Here is an 18,198-nt window from a genome sequence, read left to right as displayed (position 1 = left end):
AGCTCTGCTGATTCAACACACAATCGAAAACGGCTAATAGTATGATATTATTGTTAGAAAAATGATATAATCAATACTAAAATCGCATAAAATGCACTGTGTGCTATACAAAACTAACAAAAACAAACCAGTATAAATATTAAAGGTGGATACATTAGTGATAAATATAAAAATAAACACTAGCAATAAAAATCGGTGTATATATAATACCCGTAAATATAGCATAAACTAATCTAATCATTAGATCTTCAGTGGTGATAGAAAATAAATGCACTGTGGTATACAGCTACTTGAAGTAAAATTTATAATATTTGCAGTCCACCTACAATCAATGAGAAGCATTGATTTAATTATTTTGTCGAGGGAGTTTATGATTTTTCGATTAACTGGGTCAAAGTTACAAGATTATACAAAAATTGTGACAAGTTTTAGAAGTAGATAAAAAGGAATCTGTACGTTGCTTTGTATAGGGTTCCTGAAAGATTACGGGTAGATTTGGAACAGATATTAGCACGCATTAAAGAACTGCATCCGTTATAATAAAAAACAAAGAGAATATCCACCCAAGTTAAACTTCGTATCTCTGACCAACATTGTGTATATTTGTCAAGAGTTGGAAAACTTCAGAAGAATGTCAAATATTGAAAAGACCCAGAGCTAGATATTTATCCTGATCCCCTTCACCCATGATGTGATCAATGAAAAGTGTATGACCTAGATCTATATACAGATGAGGCGCGATACAAGTTCCCCGTGCATCACGTGGTGGACCGCGGCTCAAGTGCGGCCAAGCACGATCACAGCCCAGCGCAGAGGTAATTTCCCTAGAATTTTTAACGTTGCTGCCTATATCTATACTGTATATATTTGTTTATTCTCTAATTAAGTTTACGTCAAACCACTTATTTTGCTTAGGGAGTGTACAAAATACATATTGGGTGTTATTCATTCAATTGAGATGGAGCCGATAGAGGCACTATGGCACACAAACTCCCATGGATGTCAATGGCAATTTCCACTCGATGGTGCCATTACAGATGAATTAATAACCCCCATTGTCCCATCTGTAACCCCAGGGGATGCTATGTACAATAATGGTTGTGTTACCACTTATATAGTAATATTCTTTGCAAGTACCTAAGCAACTGAAGGTTCACATATCAACAAAATAACACTGCTGTACTAAAACCATGACGACACAGCACTGGTTGTTCCAAGAACAGTCTGACATTGATTGACCTGCTAAATCTGAAAGGAATTTCAAGATTAACTAAACCCTAGTATCTCTGCCTATGAAAAGAATATGAAAACCAGAAACAGGCACTCAAAACATTAATATTTGACATTTCAGTTACTGTACCAAAGTAATCTTTATCAAGCCTTAATGAATAAGCACAAGCAAAGCTCCCTTCATTACACCTTCTTCAATGTTATGGTTAGAGGTCCAAGAAAAATCAAGGTCTTGGCAATTAAAGATTGAATGCGTAATTGAGAAGACTCCCACCCCCTCATTAAGAGGTCCTTGATGAAAATAAAATTTTACTTAAAAGAAGTTAAAGCAGACATGTTTTAAAGTCTGATTACATTTGTTTAAACAAAGACCATTTCATTGCTACATTTTCATTATACCGCTCAACCCCCTTATAACGCTTTTCTTGGGGTCCAAAGAATCACATCGCGCTATAAGCAGATCGCGTTAGAAATAATGTATAATTGTATGCATTGTACAATAAAGTATTTAAGATATCAATAATCGTGTTAAGTATTCATAAATAAGAAAAGTGGGAGCCACGCTTGCATCGCGGTATAAGCAGATTCGCGTTGTAACGGATCGCCTTATAATGGGGTTGAGCTGTATATATGTTTTGGTAAACTAGGATTGTGCATGTAAAGGCAGGCTACAGATTAAAAAAACAATACATTATGAGGCAAAGTAATACATTTTACACCTACGGAAGGGAATGCCAAACCAGTTTACATTCTTGCACCCAATACAAAATCCTTAGAATAATTCAAGGAGAACAAGTTATTGTAAAAAGTATGCCCTCTAACAGCCAGGTATATTTTATGCATCATTCAGTGTTGAATGAACGTGACTTGTTGCTAAATGCTGGCCTTATATATGGTGAGAACGTATAGTAGAGGACTTGCTATACAGGTGTAGTGTGTTAGGATCGTGCAGTAAACTTCAATTTCAGGAAATATAACTTTCTTGCTTTTTTTTGAGAACATGAATATTTTCACAAAATCTGGACATACAAAAACAATAACTATACAAGACGAAGTATTTTATATAGTAAACCACAAAGTTTAATGACAGTTCCACAATATTAACTCACAAAAACATTACATTGAACAAATACTGTATAAAAGTAACCATATACAGGTTTAGTGAACACAACCATACTGTTGAAAATATTTACATCTTTCAGCATAAATGTTGAGGTTTCCATAGTATTTGTATAACTGGGCAATCGGTGTTTTAAAATAATAATAAAAAAATTTAAAAAAAAGAAAAGAATCGCCACAATATTTAAAATAAGTATTACATTTGGATAAAACGGATCTAAATAGAAATGTTTTTACAATTAAGAAACAGTTGAACTAGACACACTAAGTGGCAGTTAAAATAAAAAAAAAACATGTACATTACAGGAATATCCCGTTATCAGTTACACAATTGCCTCGATTAAAAATGTATCCTAACATTAAAACCATGCTTTTCAACTCAACTGAATTTACTTGCTAATTGGAAGTAAAAAAAGGATAAAATGCGGCGAATTCAGATTTCCCCAAATCTGCATTTCAAATCCACTTAACACGTTAGTAATATAGCTGGGACTTCCTATCCACACAAAAGGTTTACAGGTTTATTCTCAGTCGGCACACGAAATACGCGTCAAGAATGGAAATGTTGGATTCCGTGATGTTACGGCGCATCTCATGACATGACCAACTGAGTTCTATGACAACATTTTCACGTGCGTATTATAGCTCCTGGGAGATAGGCGATGGAGAGCAATATCCACCTTCACCTACATAAGGGACAATGCAGAAACTGGAGACGTACAGCTGTGGACTCCCGTTGTAAAATGTGCAGATGCTTAATACAGGTGTAGCTAAACTAAATTTACCTATAAGCTAGGAAAGCCACAGGCTTGTGACCACAGCGTTCCCCGGCAGCAGGCATCGATAGTGCCTAGGGACAGATACAAGGAATGAACCCTCTCCCACAGGAAGCCGTGGCTTTTACCTTCCCTGGAGCCTAGGGATGTTTGTTTTTTTTCTGCCGTGGCTCCAGGAATGCTAGATTTGCCTACATTTGTAGGCAACCTAAAAGGACTTTAATGATTTACTCTTAGGATAAAATGCAACCAGCAAAGGGATTGCTTAAGCATGAATCAGTACAAAAATATACATATTTCAAAAATGATCTTGCAGTTCTCAGCAGCCGAGTCAATATCTTACTTGTAGCTCAATTTCCTGTAGATGCTAAAAAGAAGAGCAGTATATTAGAAATCTTTAATATCCCATAACTCTTCACAAATACAAAGAGATGAAAAAGACAAATACAGGGGGTCTCTAATGCTGTTACTTCTTCACCCCCCCCCCCCCCCCCCATATCTGGCATTCACTAATCTACCAGGATCTATGGAGCATGTGGTTAACTTAATTTATCATAACTAGAATGTACACAACTTTCACGTTAACCCTTAAGAGAAGTTTCAACAGTTTATACATTGGCAGGTTCTACGTATTCTATTTTAATGTCGCGACTGGAGATAAAAATGTTACACAAATGAGCAAAACTGGTCAATTTGGGACTTCCGCCACAAACAAATAATTAGTGACATTTCCAAATATTCGCCACGCTTTACAAATGTATTATTTACTACAAGCTCTGGTGAGATGCCATCTTCAGCAAAATGTACGTGAAATTAGTTACTGTAAATACAATCTGTGCGGCACAGAGACAGAAATACACCACATGCCTAACTGGAGTCAGAGTTGGTAGTAATACTGTAGTATTTGTGTATGAATGGGAGTCTTCTGGGCTGCATATTTCCATAAGGGAAACAGTAAAAATCCTGATGAACAATAGGCCTCAGCCCCTAGGAGAGTGCAAGAGAACCTGCCACGCCCTGGCTATTTTTCCCCCACTTCACAACTGCCACTTCAATGTGAGGAGCGTAGGGGGGATGGAAACTGAATGCAGAACACGGATCTCAGTCTCGCGATCCCTCTGAGCTCAAGCACAGTGCTAGGACATGTCAGTAGGGACCACCACAACCTGTTAGAGCCACCAAGAGAACCATATGATACCTCTAGCACCGATTGACTATATATATATATATATATATATATATATATATATATATATTATATATATATATATATATAAACAGATGGCATTCTCGTGTATAAAAGTGATTGTAGGTGCTTGTCCCATAATAAGCAGATAGACAAAAGTATCCTCACCGGGCAGACTTTGTAGCAGGCTTTCCAGAAAGAACGAGACCGCACATCAGGCAACCTGAATTCCAAGATGTATTGCAGGTAAGTGGCACAAACACCCGACGTTTCGGTCCAGTTTGTAGGACCGAAACGTTGGGTGTTTGTACCACTTACCTGCAATACATCTTGGAATTCAGGTTGCCTGGTGTGTGGTCTCGTTATTTCTGGAAAGCCTGCTACAAAGTCTGCCCCATATAGTTACTGGAGTAATAATTATGATTCAACATTTAATTATTATTCAATTGAATTTATATAGTCACAATATAGTAAATATTGCTTTTGTGTGCGGTATGATGAACACATTTAGTAAGGTTAATACCCTGGTTAAGTTCTGCCTTGCGTCTGTGTCAAAAGCTTAGGTTCCAAGTGCAGGCCCATGTACTAAAATATATAAGGGAATGCCGGCTCTCTAATTCTTTATATGAAAATGACAGCTGGGGCGACCAAGACGGATCGCGTGTACTCAGATTTGCAATTCTAAGGACGTTCTCTCCAAAGGATCCATTAAAACCAGATTTAAATGGAGTTACCATGGGGTTGGTATGTCTTTACAACTACAGGCTAGCAAGAATTAAATGTTTTGTACAGTATGTGTTGGTGTACAAACCAATGTACGTGGTTGTTATAATGATATTCTACACATTTTTACATGTAACCAGTTGCAGATACATTAATTTCACCCACAAATTACATTTAATATGTATATATCTGAGGGGTTATCTGGAATATGATGGTGCTGGTTAAGTACTTGGAGAGACTTATGGAGTCTTTTATACTCTGATTAAAGTCGAAATAAATGAAAGTCCTCGATTTCAGGTCATAAATGTGTCCCCGGTCAAGGGAAAGTGATAAACAATCAAGACACTCCCCTACAGACTTGTAAAGGTATTTAGAGACCCGTTTTGTGGTTGATCCCTTTCATACACTCAAGCATCTACGTGACATTTATCAACATGGCTTTCTTTCTATTGTACTCTTTTTCCATAGGAGAAATTCTCTACCCGCAGATTAGTGAAGTGCTCAGGGACGAGAATGCGGTAAACACTCCCTAATTGGAATGCATGTTAAATGTGGTGTGAGATAATATAATGTGTACAGTTGCATTTATGCTTGTACTGTACTTCTTTTACATCTGACATTCAGCTCTCGTGACATGTTTTACAGGAACATTTATCACGACTCCATATATTAACCAAACTGTGATGGTAATAACAACAGCCAAACCAGGATTTGATACTAAACATTGTGCCTTTAAAAACAAAAAACAGAAACAATGCACATTTATGCTTTCAAACAAATAGTTAAGAAATGAAAAAACACATGGATTTTTACTGGCTGCTCAACAGCTAAATCAGGTTTCAAATTAAACTAAGGAGTACTGAAGAAAGCTTATGTTACTAAATCCTTTGTTCCATTTTTTAGAAGTTACCGTCATTTCACCATACCTGGTGTTGGTCCTTTGTACTCTTCTAGGTGAGCTCCAAGTATTGGGACCTCTTGGGCTCCAGCTGTATCCCCTCTGAGCCAAAGAACCTTGAAGCAGAATGAAAATTCATATACCGAGATTTGGTCATAGGAATGACAGGCTGTCGTAATTTACTTCTGTTGTAAACATGTTGTTTTCATTGGAATTAGACAGTCAATACACATTTGAAGTGAGATAATATCATAGGTAAGTTGGCAAGAGAAAACTGTGCTGTGATGAGTAACAAAATAATACCTATAACAGAAAACCTGCTGCACTGCACCTTCCTATATCGATGTTCTCTCTTGGTCATCATACCATAAATATGTCAGTATATCTACTCGTTCCATACTCAAAAATAATTCAAAACGTGTGTGAAGTCTGCTTCTCAACAGGTTAACTACAGATTTGACAATCAATTAGGTAAGATTGTTTTTCTCTGTACTTGTTCCCAAATCTCTGTCACCCAGAGTACACCAAATTATTGTAAAATGAACTTGCACTGCAAATTGATAATGAAATACATTGCTAAGTGTTCTAAACAACTTACCAGAGGCACTTGGACTCAGAGATAATGTACGATTTGAAAGAGCAGGATATTCATTCTGCAAATCAAATAGTTCTATATTATGCAAAGCACAGACTTATTATTTCTTACCTTAACTACTAAACATTGCTAATAAACATTATTTGAATTTAAACCGGTCACCAAAAGAACAGGAAATTTGGCATACTTTCTAGGAGCATGTGCCGTCCGACTTAAGAATGTAAACTGGCGATGCAATAAGGATTAAGCAATATAACATTGTCTCTTCAACTTTGTTAGCCCTTCACAGTTTAAAGTACAAAATTGAGACCACTGCAACATTAAAAAAAAAAAAAAAAGCTGTGTGTGCTGAGCACGCGCATAGTAAGTGAAACTTCTTTGACTTTTGTCACAGAAATTGTATTTGTGTTGGTGATGTTTTAATTAAAAATCAAAATACAATTTCAGTTACAAAACGCAAATAAATTTGACTTAGAATGCGCGTGCTCGGCACACATCCCATGTATTAGCTATTTGCACTAAGTGTGAATTCCTTGTGTGTATGTGTGTCAGTGTGTGTGTCAGTCAGTCAGTCAGTCAGTCAGTGTGTGTGTGTGTATGTCAGTCAGTCAGTCAGTGTGTGTGTCAGTCAGTGTGTGTGTGTGTGTCAGTCAGTGTGTGTGTATGTGTGTCAGTCAGTGTGTATGTGTAAGTCAGTGTGTGTGTCAGTCAGTGTTTGGGTGGGTCAGAGTGTGCGGGGGGGTGTGGGTGAGTCAGTCAGTGTGCGGGGAGGGGTGGGTGAGTCAGTCAGTGTGCGGGGAGGTGTGGGTGAGTCAGTCAGTGTGCGGGGAGGGGTGGGTCAGTCAGTCAGTGTGCGGGGAGGTGTGGGTGGGTCAGTCAGTCAGTGTGCGGGGAGGTGTGGGTGGGTCAGTCAGTCAGTGTGCGGGGAGGTGTGGGTGGGTCAGTCAGTCAGTGTGCGGGGAGGTGTGGGTGGGTCAGTCAGTCAGTGTGCGGGGAGGTGTGGGTGGGTCAGTCAGTCAGTGTGCGGGGAGGTGTGGGTGGGTCAGTCAGTCAGTGTGCGGGGAGGTGTGGGTGGGTCAGTCAGTCAGTGTGCGGGGAAGTGTGGGTGGGTGGGTCAGTCAGTCAGTGTGCGGGGAAGTGTGGGTGGGTGGGTCAGTCAGTCATTGTGCGTGGAGGTGTGTGTGGGTGGGTCAGTCAGACAGACAGTGTGCGGGGAGGTGTGGGTGGGTCAGTCAGTGAGTGTGCGGGGAGGTGTGGGTGGGTCAGTCAGTCAGTCAGTGTGCGGGGAGGTGTGGGTCAGTCAGTCAGTCAGTGTGCGGGGAGGTGTGGGTGGGTCAGTCAGTGTGTGGGGGGGTGGGTGGGTCAGTCAGTGTGTCAGTCAGTGTGTGGGGGGGGGTGGGTGGGTCAGTCAGTGTGTGGGGGGGGGTGGGTGGGTCAGTCAGTGTGTGGGGGGTTCAGTCAGTGTGTGGGGGGCGGGGGTGGGTGGGTCAGTCAGTGTGTGGGGGGGTGGGTGGGTCAGTCAGTGTGTGGGGGGGGTGGGTGGGTCAGTCAGTGTGTGGGGGGGTGGGTGAGTCAGTGTGTAGGGGGGTGGGTGGGTCAGTCAGTGTGTGTTCAGTCAGTGTGTGGGGGGGTGGGTGGGTCAGTCAGTGTGGGGGGGGGGGGTGGGTGGGTCAGTCAGTGTGTGGGGGGGGTAGGTGGGTCAGTCAGTGTGTGGGGGGTGGGTGGGTCAGTCAGTGTGTGGGGGGGGGGGGGTGGGTGGGTCAGTCAGTCAGTGTGCGGGGAGGTGTGGGTGGGTCAGTCAGTCAGTGTGTGGGGAGGTGTGGGTGGGTCAGTCAGTTAGTGTGCGGGGAGGTGTGGGTGGGTCAGTCAGTCAGTGTGCGGGGAGGTGTGGGTGGGTCAGTCAGTCAGTGTGCGGGGAGGTGTGGGTGGGTCAGTCAGTCAGTGTGCGGGGAGGTGTGGGTGGGTCAGTCAGTCAGTGTGCGGGGAGGTGTGGGTGGGTCAGTCAGTCAGTGTGCGGGGAAGTGTGGGTGGGTGGGTCAGTCAGTGTGCGGGGAAGTGTGGGTGGGTGGGTCAGTCAGTCATTGTGCGTGGAGGTGTGTGTGGGTGGGTCAGTCAGACAGACAGTGTGCGGGGAGGTGTGGGTGGGTCAGTCAGTCAGTGTGCGGGGAGGTGTGGGTGGGTCAGTCAGTCAGTCAGTGTGCGGGGAGGTGTGGGTGGGTCAGTCAGTGTGTGGGGGGGTGGGTGGGTCAGTCAGTGTGTGGGGGGGTGGGTGGGTCAGTCAGTGTGTGGGGGGGGGTGGGTGGGTCAGTCAGTGTGTGGGGGGGGTGGGTGGGTCAGTCAGTGTGTGGGGGGTTCAGTCAGTGTGTGGGGGGGGTGGGTGGGTCAGTCAGTGTGTGGGGGGGTGGGTGGGTCAGTCAGTGTGTGGGGGGGTGGGTGAGTCAGTGTGTGGGGGGGGTGGGTGGGTCAGTCAGTGTGTGGGGGGGTGGGTGGGTCAGTCAGTGTGTGGGGGGGGTGGGTGGGTCAGTCAGTGTGGGGGGGGGTTGGTGGGTCAGTCAGTGTGTGGGGGGGGGGTGGGTGGGTCAGTCAGTGTGTGGGGGGGTGGGTGGGTCAGTCAGTGTGTGGGGGGTGGGGGGTGGGTGGGTCAGTCAGTGTGTGGGGGGGGTGGGTGCGTCAGTCAGTGTGTGGGGGGGGGGGGGTCAGTCAGTGTGTGGGGGGGGTGGGTGGGTCAGTCAGTGTGTGGGGGTGGGTGGGTCAGTCAGTGTGTGGGGGGGTGGGTGGGTCAGTCAGTGTGTGGGGGGGGGGTGGGTCAGTCAGTGTGTGGGGGGGGGGTGGGTGGGTCAGTCAGTGTGTGGGTCAGTCACTGTGGGGGGGGGGTGTGGGTGGGTCAGTCAGTGTGTGGGGGGGGGGTGGGTCAGTCAGTGTGTGTCGGGGGGGGTGGGTTCAGTCAGTGTGTGTGGGGGGGGGGGTCAGTCAGTGTGTGGGGGGGGGGGTCAGTCAGTGTGTGTGGGGGGGGGGCGGGTGGGTCAGTCAGTGTGTGGGGGGGGTGGGTGGGTCAGTCAGTGTGTGGGGGGGGTGGGTGGGTCAGTCAGTGTGTGGGGGGGGGGTCAGTCAGTGTGTGGGGGGGTGGGTGGGTCAGTCAGTGTGTGGGGGGGGTGGGGGGGGTCAGTCAGTGACGGGGGGGGGTGGGTGGGTCAGTCAGTGTGTGGGGGGGGTGGGGGGGTCAGTCAGTGTGTGGGGGGGGTGGGGGAGGTCAGTCAGTGTGTGTGGGGGGGGTCAGTCAGTGGGTGGGGTCAGTCAGTGTGTGGGGGAGGGGGTCAGTGAGTGTGTGGGGGGGTGTGTCAGTGTGTGTGTCAGTCAGTGTGTATGTGTGTGTGTGTATGTGAGTCAGTGTGTGTGTATGTGAGTCAGTATGTGTGTATGTGTCAGTGTGTATGTGTCAGTGTGTATGTATGTGTGTGTGTGTGTGTGTCCTGCCCCCCTTTCTCCTGACTCTCCCCAGCACACTTGTCCTCCCCCCAGCACACTTGTCCTCCCCCCAGCACCCTTATCCTTTCCCTGCACCCAGACCCTTTCAGCATTCCCCCCCCCCCCCCATTCCTACCAGATCGCGGCACAGAGGAGATGGAGGCAGTGTCGGCGGGGGGAGAGGGAGAAGCGCGTCATCGTCAGCTGGAGCCAACTCGGAGGCTTCTGATGGTGCTGTGGGGGACGTGGGGGACGCAGCGCACTCATCACCCCCCTCCTCCCCCCCCGTTTCCGGAGCAGTTCTATGCCTCGGCCGGGGCATGCACCGGGAGGAGAGGCCGCAGGAGATCAGTGCCTGCATAGAGCCCCGGGGAGCAGTGTGGGCTTCAGTGTCCCTGTGAGGAGAGTCATGGCGTCTCGAGCGTCGCCATGACTACCGGGCATGCGCAGCATATCAATGGGCGGGGAACGGGCGGGGAATCAGCGGCGCCGTCACAACTGCGCATGCGCGGCATGGCAGCGGCCGTTAGGAGCGCCGCATTTGTCACGATGTGTGGGGGGGGTGGGGCTGGGGGGGGGAGGGGGCTTAGGGGGGGGAGCGATTAGGAGCGGCGCCGGCGGCGATCTGATTTGTGGAGCGGGTGTGATGTCAGTGTTGGGGTCGGGCTGAGCCAAGAACACAGCCCGGCCTCAACTGCCAGCACTGACGTCACATCCGTTTCATTTCTGTCTCCACAATTCTTTTTTGCCCCATCACGAATGAGGTGCCACTAAGGAAGTTTCACTTCAAAAAAAGTTTGCACTCACTATAATCAGTTTTTCTCAACAATCTTCTCAGGACAACTCAAATGTTAGGAATAACAAATTAATTACCAAGCATGTGTGCAATTATATTAAATATGAATGTGTGATGGATATAACCAGCCAATAGCCTAGCTAAGGTGCCCAAGTGAGAAGATTGAGAGAAAGTGTCGCAGACACACACAATTACAAGTTGCTATAAAACTACTTCAGAGCAATTTGCAGTCAGCTCTGAAGTGGGATCCAGCAGAACTTTCTAATGCACTAATTTGCACAGAACGATAGCCTACAAAGTGAAAAAAGATCCCAGCTCTGCAAGCTGAGGCAAAGAGACTAGTAACAGGCACTGGCATTCACGGACCGTTCTACTCCAAAAAGCTCAAATGGCTAAAATTCAACTAAAGCGTATTTTTGGAACAAAGGATCAGAGTTACAGTTTTGATTTGATTCAATAAGGTGGGTGGGGAGGGAGAGAACCCATACACTGCACTATATCCAGGAGGAAGATTAGAAAACAGACTTTGGCTTAGTCAGTATGCACTCTGTTCTAGAACCATAACAGTAAAATACATTTGCAAGACCAAAAAGGCAGATTCACTTACTGGATAATGACTAGAGTTGCCATTGTACGAGGCTTCGAAAACACTCTCAGTCATGCCAGTCCTTTCCCACTGGGGACACCGGTTTGCTATATAATAAGATTGTGGCTGCAATGCACCCGACATATGGCTTTCTGGTATACTTCTGTGCCTTTTAAGCTTTGAAAAAGACAGATCATCACTTGCTGCCCTTTTACGTCTGCTTGACACTGGTGAATTGATCAGAGCATTTACAGTTTCTGATACTTGCGTTTCTTGGCTAATTGCGTTTAGGATTCTTCGCCTGGGCAAAAACATCGGATGTGGATCCCCTAAAACTAGTTTCCTGTACACGGTTTTAAGTTCTGAACTGGTTTTAGCAGGACTTTTCACTATAGGAAATGTGGAAAAAGAATGCCTTCTTCTTATGGTGCCTTGAATCTCTTTGGGCCACATAATCAGCCCTACATGGTTAGAAGTCTGTGCTGGTGACTTTATCTCACAATTCTCCAGCTTCCTTTGATTCAGCAACGCCGCAGACAACAGTTTTGATGGCGATTCACCAACTTGATAGCTTTCTCTTGGACCCAATAATGAAGAACATGGAAGTACACATCTGGTAAACCATGCGTCACTTTTACGCAAACATTCTGGCCTTGATGCGATGCCGCTCTCATTACAGATTTCGTTAGTAAAAGTCTGGTCTGTGGGAAGGGTATGTGACAAAAAAGAAGCTTGCAGTAGATTCGGCTTTGCAACTTGAAGACTTTGTTCTGTGTAAGGATCTCTGGAGCACAAGCTCCTCTGCCCACGTTCAGCAATACCGGAATTGTTCAAATCGCTTGTATCTTCAGGTCTCCAAGGCATGTGGGAATTTGCCTCATAATTAACAGTGCAACACGCTTTCTCTTTCTTAGAAATTGGGCCCAGCAGCGACTTTGAAAGCCTGGATGTGGGAATCTCTCTTTTTACTCTGGTAAGATCTGTCTTGTGCTTGTTAGCGTACCAAACATTGCGTCTGTAGTATTGAAGTACATTAACGGCTGCCCATTTTTTGCTTTGGATTTCCATCAGTCTGCTGAAAAATTGTATCATATTCGGATAAAAGTCAGCAAGAGTGACATCCCCGAATTCAGAGAAATTAGAGTCGTTACAGTCCACAGATTCTGGCTTATCTGTTTCACTGTCCTCCCCTTCCGTAAAACAAAGTGTCTGCTTACATGCTCCTGCTGTACTATCCGACGCCAACTGTCTATTGTGTCTACCAATAAATCTTTTCAGTTGTGTGGCAATGGAGACTTTTAGAGGAGAAGCAAAAGAACGGGAAGCATTGGTACTTTTATGTTCAAGATATCCAAGAGAAATATCTTCTCTGTTACCTGGAAAATGAAAATTTATAACGTTATCAATTACATTTTAAAGATCTAAAAAAAGTCAATAATTGTTCAGCTTTAACACTGTGTATTTATTCTGCAGTTGTTTTTGTAACTGGATTGGACAAGTCCCATGACCTGCATTATTTTCAGCTCTGTGACCTCCTAGTTCCAGACATACCTTCGGTGAAGTTACCGCTGTGGAAGCAGGAGATTTAAATGGCCATGATTCCAGCTTCCTATTGGCCTGCGATTTGAACGGACATTTAATTTCCCTGGAGGCTTTATACCAGTAATTTGCACCAGCATATAGTAAGATTCAGCTCCGGGGAACTCCCCAAAACTAATAAAAACCAGCCGGGTTTGCCGCGAGATCTTTGATAGATGTACAATGTTCTGTTACGTATGCTGTAGAATAGGGGCTAGTGAATATATTCTGTCATGATGTAACAATGTGACAAAACATTGACATAATGCTAACTCAGATCACACAAGCTTTCCATCTGCAATGACACACCCTCTGTGAAGTGAAGTAATGCACCATTATAACAGTGACGTCACTTCCATTCACATAAATGAAAGTTAATGCACCATTGATTGTACAGTACAGCACATTGCTTCTCACCATAAAAGAGACCGCAGTTCCTAAACAACCAACTGGACAAGACAGATATCAGATTTTTCAGTGAATGGTTTCCAAATCAACCAATTTTGTCTACAAGGTCCTTGAGCAATCTACCAAACATTACTATACAGATGCAGCCTTGGTCGTATCAGGTAGAATAAACCCACTGAAAGCAGCCATGGTTTTTACGGTTCGTTCCCCGAGCCGCAGCGTTTTGCTTTTCTTCACACAGCTCTGGCGATAGTAATACTGGCTACATCTGTATCCAATACAAAGGCAGAGAATGGCGGGGGAGGGGGGCATTTTTTATTACCGTGTTTATTTTTCATTGGCGAAACTTTTACAGAAAAATATTTTTCTCCTGTGCGTTCAACCTACAAAAAAAAGAAAAGAAAAAGATAATAGATCACGTCCTAACTAAGGCCTCGTCCAGGCTCTTCGCTTGCGTGCTGAGGCGCAGGGAAAGCGTTGTCTTTCCCTGGCCTTGCGGTTGCTTGCCCTGCGCTCCGTCAGGGGGCGGGCCAGTTCCGTCACGGAGCTGGTCCGCCCTCATTGGGCGAACCGCTCACGTGACCGGCAAGCGCTTGATTTTTTTGGATTTTTAAAATTGGGTAAGACCTACGGTTCCGCGCGCTTGCGGAAGCGTAAGCGAGCCCCTACTGAAGCCGCTCTAATTGCGACTGTAGGGGCTCAGTGCTGAACGGGAGCGCGCGTCAGCATGCTTCAGCAAGCAAGTGCTTACCATGGACGAGGCCTAAAGGTGTAATTAGCAGTGACATCTACAAGTCATACTCTACATTTTACTTGCCAATTTCCTATCAAATGGCAGAAAAGCCAATTGGCTACAGATCATAGAATTTACTTAGTAAAAAGTCATTTATTTATAAAGAGATAATATTTAGCAGCGCAGTACAACGGGCTGTGAAAGACCATAACAATAAAATGACATTAACAGACAATAAGCAAGGAGGGCCTTGCTCAAAGGATACAGTCCAAAACGTGAGGGCGTGCAAGTTACAGTGGGGAAGAAAAAAAGGAAGGGTGTGTGCCGAGCATGCGCGTTCTAAGTGAAACTTCTTTGTGTTTTGTCACTGACATTGTATTTTGATTGTTATGATTTTGATTGAATTAAAGACTTGAGTATAATTTTTTTTCCTGCAGAAATTTCCATAATACCAGTTGGAAAAGATGATACAATTGACTTATGATAACTAAAGTAAGATATACAGGTAAACCCCGTTATAGCGCGACCCGTTATAACGCGGTTTTCACGTGGCTCCCGTTTAAAAATAAATAAATATATAAATCTAATTTTTTTTACATGTTTTTTTGCACACTGCACGCTTCACACTGCACACACTGCACACACACTCTCACTGCACACACACACACTCTCACTGCACACACACACTCACTGCACACACACTCTCACTGCACCACTGCACACACTCACAGGACACTACATACTCACAGGACACTGCACACACTGACTGCACACTGCACACACACTGCACACACTCACAGGACACTGCACACACTCACAGGACACTGCACACTGCACACACTCACAGGACACTGCACACACTCACAGGACACTGCACACACTCACAGGATACTGCACACTGCACACACATTCACAGGACACTGCACACACACTCACAGGACACTGCACAGCACACACACTCACAGGACACTGCACAGCACACACACTGACAGGACACTGCACAGTACACACACTCACAGGACACTGCACAGCACACACACTCACAGGACACACACACTCTCTCCCTCTCCCCCCCCCCCCCACACACACAGGATAGAATGTCTGTGGTGTAGAGCAGGAGAAGCTATCAGGAACACAGACACACAGACACACAGCTCTCTTCCTAGACAGGGCAGGCTCCCCTGGCGTCCCTGAAAAGTTTGCGAGTGAGAGCAGGAGAAGCTGCTGTGCGGGTGATCAGTGGACATGTGAGTAAAATTGCCATGGAGAGAAGGCTGCAGCCCTGAGCCTCGCACTCTCCAAGCACTGCCTGCAGCTCTCTGACTGCTGGGGAGGAGGGAGGAGTAGCACAGTGCAGCACAGTGCGATGATGCGATCCCAGCTCTCCCCCCTCTGTAGACACGGAACCCCGGGCGCGGCGGCCATTTTTAAATTTGTTTAATTAATTAATTAATTTAATTAGCGCGACCCCGTTTGTAGCGCGGTCGGATCGGGTGGTCCCCGAGGACCGCGCTATAACGGGGTTTACCTGTATACATAATTTGGATTTTAAAGTATCTAAATGCCGATACTTTCAAAAGTCTTTCATTCAATCAAAATCATAAAAATCAAAATACAAATCAGTGACAAAACAAAGAAGTTTCACTTCGAACGCGCGTGATCGGCACACACTTTTTTTTTAAAACTCACTTCTATATTTTGCTTTCATTCAGGATTACCCATGTTGTCCTTAGTTACAGTATGTGATACATTTGTATTTTATTTATTATTCATCCTCATGCTTGTGTTGCTGGTTCTTTTCATTCATAAATTTTCAACACACATACTAAGTTTTTTTTTTCAATTATCCTTAGACCAGAAGTGTTTGTTTATTTAGACAGTTGCATACATTGTATTGTATTGTATTGTATTGTATGTCTTTATTTATATAGCGCCATTAGTGTACATAGCGCTTCACAGTAGTAATACATGTGGTAATCAAATAAATAACAGATAATATAAATAACAGATCATGGGAATAAGTGCTTTAGACATAAAAGTAACATTTCGGAAGAGGAGTCCCTGCCCTGAGGAGCTTACATTCTAATTGGTAGGTAGGGAGAACGTACACAGACAGTAGGAGGGAGTTCTGGTAAGTGCGTCTGCAGGGGGCCAATCTTTATGTATCCTGTGTTCAGAATATCCACAGTGCTATTCATATGCTTCTTTAAGTAAGTGTGTCTTAAGGTGGGTCTTAAAGGTGGATAGAGAGGGTGCTAGTCGGGTACTGAGGGGAAGGGCATTCCAGAGGTGTGGGGCAGTCAGTGAAAAAGGTTTAAGGCGGGAGAGGGCTTTAGATACAAAGGGGGTAGAAAGTAGACATCCTTGAGCAGAACGCAAGAGTCGGGATGGTGCATAGCGAGAAATTAGGGCTGAGATGTAAGGAGGAGCAGAAAAGTGTAAAGCTTTAAAAGTGAGGAGAAGAATGGAGTGTGAGATGCGGGATTTGATCGGAAGCCAGGAGAGGGATTTCATGAGGGGAGATGCTGAGACAGATCTAGGAAAGAGTAGAGTGATTCTGGCAGCAGCATTTAGGATAGATTGTAGGGGAGACAGGTGAGAGGCAGGAAGGCCAGACAGCAGGAGGTTACAGTAATCAAGACGGGAGAGAATGAGGGCCTGAGTCAGAGTTTTAGCAGTCGAACAACAGAGGAAAGGGCGTATCTTAGTTATATTGCGGAGGAAAAAGCGACAAGTTTTAGAAATGTTTTGAATGTGAGGGGCGAATGTGAGAGAGGAGTCGAGTGTGACCCCTAGGCAGCGTGCTTGGGCTACTGGGTGAATGATTGTAGTTCCAACAGTAATGTGGAAGGAGGTAGTAGGGCCAGGTTTGGGAGGAAGTATGAGGAGCTCTGTTTTAGCCATGTTGAGTTTAAGGCGTCGGAGGGCCATCCAGGATGATATAGCAGAGAGACATTCAGAAACTTTGGTTTGTACAGCAGGTGTAAGGTCAGGTGTTGAAAAGTATATTTGTGTGTCGTCGGCAAAGAGGTGATAATTAAACCCAAAAGATGTTATTAGGTCACCTATAGAGAGTGTGTACAGAGAAAAGAGAAGAGGTCCCAGGACAGAGCCCTGGGGTACCCCCAAAGAGAGATCAAAAGAGGAGGAGGAGGTGTTAGCAGAAGAGACACTAAAAGTACGATGGGAGAGGTAGGATGAGATCCATGATAGAGCTTTGTTCCGAATACCTAGAGTATGGAGAATGTGGAGGAGAAGAGGGTGGTCCACGGTGTCAAATGCTGCAGAGAGGTCGAGTAATATGAGCAGAGTGTAATGACCTCTGTCTTTGGCAGCATGGAGGTCGTCAGTTATTTTGGTGAGGGCTGTTTCGGTGGAGTGAGCAGTGCGGAAGCCAGATTGTAGAGGGTCTAGGAGAGAATAGGTGTTGAGAAAATGGAGCAAGCGAGAGAATACAAGACGTTCAAGTAGTTTAGAGGCAAAAGGCAGGAGGGAGACAGGTCGATAGTTAGAAAGACAGGTAGGGTCAAGCTTGCTGTTTTTGAGTAATGGTATGACTGTTGCATGTTTGAAGGAGGATGGAAAGGTTCCAGAGCAGAGGGAGGAGTTAAAAATGTGTGTAAGCGTAGGGATTATAGTAGGAGCTAGAGGTTTTAGGAGATGGGAGGGAATGGGGTCAAGAGGGCAAGTGGTAGAGGGAGAAGAGGAGATCAACAGCGACACATCCTCCTCTGAGACAGTGGAAAAAGACTCAAGGAAGGCAGGAGGAGAGTTAGGAAGAGGTGTAGGATGGGGGGAAGAAACAGAGGGGATGTTCTGCCGTATGGATTCCACCTTTTCCTTAAAATAGTCAGCAAAGTCCTGAGCGGAGATGGAAGAAGGAGAGGCAGCTGAGGGTGGTTTGAGTAGAGTATCAAAGACAGAGAACAGTCGGCGTGGGTTAGACTTGTGCATGTTGATTAGTGCAGAAAAGTAGGCTTGTTTAGCTTGCGAGAGGGCAGAGTTGAAACAGGATAGCATAAATTTGTAGTGAAGGAAGTCTGCGAGAGTGTGAGACTTCCTCCAGAGGCGTTCAGAGGAACGAGTGGAGGAACGCAGCATGCGC

General features: G+C 45.3%; 1 protein-coding gene across 1 annotated transcript in view; it reads right to left on the bottom strand.

The window, feature by feature from the left end:
* Positions 1-5,960: 5,960 nt before the first annotated feature.
* Positions 5,961-18,198, bottom strand: part of LOC142483693 (uncharacterized) — a gene marked incomplete at its 3' end in the record, with an annotated part of 39,232 nt that continues 26,994 nt past the window's right edge. The window contains exons 7-9 of the mRNA XM_075583708.1: positions 13,683-13,743; positions 11,396-12,750; positions 5,961-6,048 (exon numbers count right to left, since the gene is read on the bottom strand). Coding sequence (XP_075439823.1) covers positions 5,961-6,048; positions 11,396-12,750; positions 13,683-13,743 — 1,504 coding nt within the window. The remainder of the gene's footprint in view (positions 6,049-11,395; positions 12,751-13,682; positions 13,744-18,198) is intronic.

Source organism: Ascaphus truei, unplaced genomic scaffold, assembly GCF_040206685.1.
Source record: "Ascaphus truei isolate aAscTru1 unplaced genomic scaffold, aAscTru1.hap1 HAP1_SCAFFOLD_357, whole genome shotgun sequence".
NCBI lineage: Eukaryota > Metazoa > Chordata > Amphibia > Anura > Ascaphidae > Ascaphus > Ascaphus truei.
This window is presented reverse-complemented; position numbering and strand designations above follow the sequence as displayed.